The 4,800-nt window shown below is 36.7% G+C and overlaps 1 protein-coding gene across 1 annotated transcript; it reads left to right on the forward strand.

The window, feature by feature from the left end:
* Positions 1 to 439: 439 nt before the first annotated feature.
* Positions 440 to 2,568, forward strand: LOC116168803 (probable cytochrome P450 301a1, mitochondrial). Its single transcript, XM_031484792.1, has 6 exons — positions 440 to 655; positions 706 to 966; positions 1,015 to 1,249; positions 1,304 to 1,623; positions 1,674 to 2,332; positions 2,422 to 2,568. Exons 1-6 carry the CDS (start codon positions 505 to 507, stop codon positions 2,530 to 2,532), a joined length of 1,737 nt encoding a protein of 578 aa, XP_031340652.1. The 5' UTR covers positions 440 to 504; the 3' UTR covers positions 2,533 to 2,568.
* Positions 2,569 to 4,800: the final 2,232 nt, after the last annotated feature.

Below are 4,800 nucleotides of genomic sequence, written 5' to 3' on the forward strand. Positions count from 1 at the left end.
TTTTTCTTTTTTGTTCCTTGATTGCTGTGAAAATGTAGATAGGGTTGTTTTAAGTGTGGTTAAAATACTCTAAAAGGTCTCTTTTTTAGGTAATCCATCGAATTGGTTGGTAAAAATGTTTCGCATTTAAGACTCCGCTAGAGTGAGCATATATTTTACACAAATATGGCAAAAAATTGAGAATTTTACGTTTGTGTTTTCACGAAACCGGAACGAATCAGAATGGTTCATATCACCAAATCATGTGCATAAATATATGTCAGTCTCAGATCCAAACTACACGGACAAATAAAAAAGATCTCGGGGCCACTTTTTTCGGCGACAAGTTCAGCATTCACGGAATATGTAACTGTAAAAAATTTCAGAAATTTTTCCACACAAGTTTTTTTGAAAATTATCGTTTTACCCATGCCGAAGTACATAATTTGAGTGAACAAGTGATAGCGATATAGTAATGTCAATATTAGATAAACACAAAAAAAAATCGTTCTCCTAGTTATTAACATGCAGTTTTCACGAATAGGACGTTTTAAACCAATCTTCTTGCGCAACCGTCTTCATAATAACCATTATGTTACTAACACAAAACCAGAACTTGCTGATGGCAACCCCCGTACAACGCCACAAGAAGTAATTGCGCCGAAAATCTCAACAGGTACCTACGTTATACTTGGTTTTCAAATTAATTTTTGATATGCTTGTTAGTCAATCCGAGAAATGAGCAACCTCGACTCATTGATGTCGGTTTTAACACCAGTCCGCTGACAAATAAAAATGTGGATCCGTTTCATCACGTAGTGAACTTGGATTCGGTCCCAAAATATGACCCTTCTCAATATTTATCGTTTGACGCCATGCCTGGTCCCAAATTGGTGAGATATTGTGCTAAACTTTGGAATATTATCCCACTGACACGTAATCAAGATCGATCCATTAAACAAGTACTTAGAGCTGATTATTTATATGGTAAATTAATCAAATGATACACATGAATGCTCACTAAATCTTTAACAGGTTATTTAAACTGGTACAATAGCATTCCGTTGTTCAAACGAATGGTGCAAGAATATGGTGCAGTCTTACGAATACAAGGGCCATTCGGTGGAGATCTTGTGATAATGTTGCTTTTGGAAGATGCAATAAAATTAAGTCAAAAAGAAGGCCCGCATCCTATTCGCTTCTGTTTTCATAGTCTTCGACATTATCGTTTGAAAAACAAGCAGTATCAACATCCTGGCCCATTTTTCAGGTAAGTGTCAATAGATTATGTACAAATATAGTGATACCTCTTTATTTAACGCAGTTGTGGGGTCGAATGGAAAAAAATGCGTGACATTTTGGACGGAACTTTGCAAGTGGTTGTTCCTCGCCAAATTGCTACCGTAAAAAACGCTTCAAAAGAGTTCGTGCAGCGTATTGCACAAATTCGTAACAGGCAAGATGAAGTTCCGATCACTTTTAATACCGAAATTGATAAATGGAGCCTTGAGTGTGTTTGCGCGTTGCTTTTTAATAAACGTTGTGGATTTCTGGAAACCTCTAGCTTAAGTGCGTCTTCTGAATCTGATCGAATCTTAGGCGCTGTAACTGGATTGATAGACGCGATCAGACGTTGCGAGTTTGGTACGTGACTTTTTTGAACTTTTACAAGTCGATCTTAGACCTTTTTTAAGGTGTACCGTTATGGAAACTGATGGGAACTCCTGCTTGGAAAAAACTAGTGATGCACTCGGATACCTTAGAGTCCGCTGTAAATAAATATGTTTCTAAGGCAAAAGAATCGTTGCGTCAAACGAAACCGGCTCCAGAAAAAGAATCCTTCTTAGAAATGCTTCTCACAAATGAAAATGTGTCGACAGAAAATGCACTAACGACTCTTCTTGATATGCTCCTGATAGGTGTACATTCATTATCTCACGCGGTCGGCTTCTTACTTTATCACTTATCTATCAACCCAAATGTGCAAAAAAAACTATACAAAGAAGTATGTGCAGAAGAGGACTTGCAGAAGATGTCTTTCATGCGAGTTTGCATTAGAGAGAGTTTACGTTTGAAGCAGCCCATACCCGTTTTAAATCGTGTTCTTGCCAAAGACACAATTATCCGAAATTATTACGTGCCAAAAGGTACATCCGTACTTATCAGCACCCAGTTATATGGAATAAAGCAGGAGTACTTCGAGAATGCGCTACAGTTTAAACCAGACCGTTGGTTAAATGATGAAATGAAATTGGGTGGTTATGATTTAAATTCATTACCCTATGGTGTTGGTGGGCGAGCTTGCTTTGCCCAACAGTTGGTCGAGATGCAGTTGTCTTCCCTTCTGGCAGAGGTAAAGTATAAAGGCCCTATCCAACATTTTTGCTAAAGATATCGAAATCAATTTGAAATAATAACCCATTTTTATATGTAAAATTCTAGATAATTCGGAAATACAGAGTGGAATATCATTATGGAGTAATCAAAAGCACAAGTACAATGTTAGCGGCACCAAATGGTCCTTTAAGGTTTACGTTTATTGATAGAGAATAATTTTTGTTCTTGTTGTGTTAGGAACCTTTTTAGAAATTATACATTTTTTTAATTCGTCTTTCACTTCGATTTTCTACCGTATGTACAATACCTTGGATTCCAAAGTAAATATATTCAAAGGCCGAAATGATTAATGAATTTGTTATTTATACGAATATTTATGCCTTAACTTATTTTCCTTTGTACACATAAATAATCCATTACTTGACCTTTCGGGGCGTACTAATCAATTCATGTAAAATGCGATAGTTACTATACCATAGACAAAGCACATGTCTATGGTTACTACTCGCTATATAAGGCGAATAGTATTTTACATTATTAGCCAGGTAAGTGAGTTTTTACTGGCGATAGGAGAAGTTGACTGGCGAGCCGTTAGAGACCAACAAAAGGAATGTGGTAGCCCACGACACGATCTTACTGATGGTGGAGTCAATACTTCAAACGCGAATTGCGGACGCGATCTTACTGATGGCGGAGTCAAATCTTCAAACGCGCATTGGAAGGGAACGGGATAACGGAAGTGGATACCGACAAAGGGAATATGGTAGCCTCCGACTATAGTTTTACTGATGGTGGAGTCAAAACTTTAAACGCGAATTGCGAAAAGTGAATGTGGTAGCCTTCGACAAGATCTTTTATTGATAGTGGAGTCAACACTGGCTATTAAAACACTGATCTGCCACACATAAATGCGCTGAAGTCCCTTCGATCCCACACGAGGACTTTGATAATTTTTTGGGTTTTTATAGCACTTTATTGACGGAAATGAGGCGCATGCCTGTTGAGGGCCCAAAACAAGAGAGGGATAAAATAAAAAAAAAAAATAAAAAAAAAAATACACGTTTTGAAGCACCAGGAATCCGCGAATGTCGGTCTGTCGGTCGGCCTGTACTCTCATTTCCGGCTAAACGGCTGAATCGATTGGAACCAAATTTGGTAAGTACACTGTAACGTTTCAAGATTAGAGTTTAAACTTCAAATATAAATTAAATTTGGCAGTGAACGAGTTTTATGAGTTAGGCGATAGTGGGAGCACAATAGTAAACGATATGCTGGACACAGCGCTTAAGGAAAGACGCTATTGTTTTCCAACTCATGTTGGAAGGCGCTATTATAGCCACTTTGCCCGTCCATCGGTCCATCCGACGCCGAAACTACTCTCATATAGTTTTGAAGGATATTTGGTTCCCTCTTTTCGAACTCGATAGCTTATAGTAGAGTTTAAACGGGATCCTATTGTGCTATCCCGTGGGCACTTTTGTTGCTAAACTGTAAAACCTATTTTTTATCGTTCCAAAAACCATTGCAATGCAAAATGACCTGGTCGTCCAAAAATCGCAGTGGGAGGGGAGTGGTGGGGAGCCTTTTTAAAAAAAATGCAATTTTTTTTCGTCGTTTTTGGGATCTAAGATCTAAGAAAATTCATTTCTCAAATTTGCATGTCTAACCGGACACTATAAATATCTTTTTTTAATTTATAAAATACGTCGCACCATTGTTGTATATGGAACGCCTTCACACAAAACCGCTTGCCCTGAAAACCCCTATTTTTTTAATTCTTTAACTCGCTCTACATCGAAAAGAATTGGGTCTAGCAAATAAGTAAGACTGACTTTATAAGCGTTATAGACCAAACATCAGAGAACGTGTTAGTTTTTTTAGAATTAGTGATTGGATAATTAGTTTAAGGTAAATTAAATAAATCGAACATGCCTTTTTTGCTAGACCCAATACTTTTCGAGGTAGAGCGAGTTAAAGGATTTTAAAAATAGGGGTTTTCAGGGCAAGCGGTTTTGTGTGAAGGCGTTCCATATACAACAATGGTACGACGTATTTTTTATAAATTACAAAAGATATTTATGCAAAAGAAAGATGACCTTTAATTTTGTGTATTATATTTATTTTCTATAATTATTAATAATTTATATTTTTTAATAATAAATTTATTTACGTTTAAAAATCGAAAAAAAGTTGGAACCGTAACGGAAAATTACTGAAGCCACAGAACCGGAACCCTTAAAAAATATTGCTAAATAGTGAGGGAGCGGAACCATATTATGAATTTATAACCAATTGTAGTTATAAATTCAATGGCGGAACTTATTTTTCATATGGGTTCCAACCATTCTTTATTCATTGGTTCCAACTCCTGATTAGAATCGCGTAAGCTTATTTTCGCATATAGAAAGCATTCATTTACGAGATCGCTATAAAGCTACCATTTGAATGTGAATTCTACTATTGATTGGTTCCAAACTTACTTTT

This window comes from Photinus pyralis, unplaced genomic scaffold (genome assembly GCF_008802855.1).
Source record: "Photinus pyralis isolate 1611_PpyrPB1 unplaced genomic scaffold, Ppyr1.3 Ppyr1.4_LG4, whole genome shotgun sequence".
NCBI classification, from domain to species: Eukaryota; Metazoa; Arthropoda; class Insecta; order Coleoptera; family Lampyridae; genus Photinus; species Photinus pyralis.

Coding starts and splice junctions, on each gene's coding strand:
- LOC116168803 (XM_031484792.1), top strand. CDS start 505: ATGCAGTTTTCACGAATAGGACGTTTTAAACCAATCTTCTTGCGCAAC. Junction 656..705: donor TGCGCCGAAAATCTCAACAG/GTACCTACGTTA, acceptor TATGCTTGTTAG/TCAATCCGAGAAATGAGCAA. Junction 1,250..1,303: donor CATCCTGGCCCATTTTTCAG/GTAAGTGTCAAT, acceptor TATTTAACGCAG/TTGTGGGGTCGAATGGAAAA.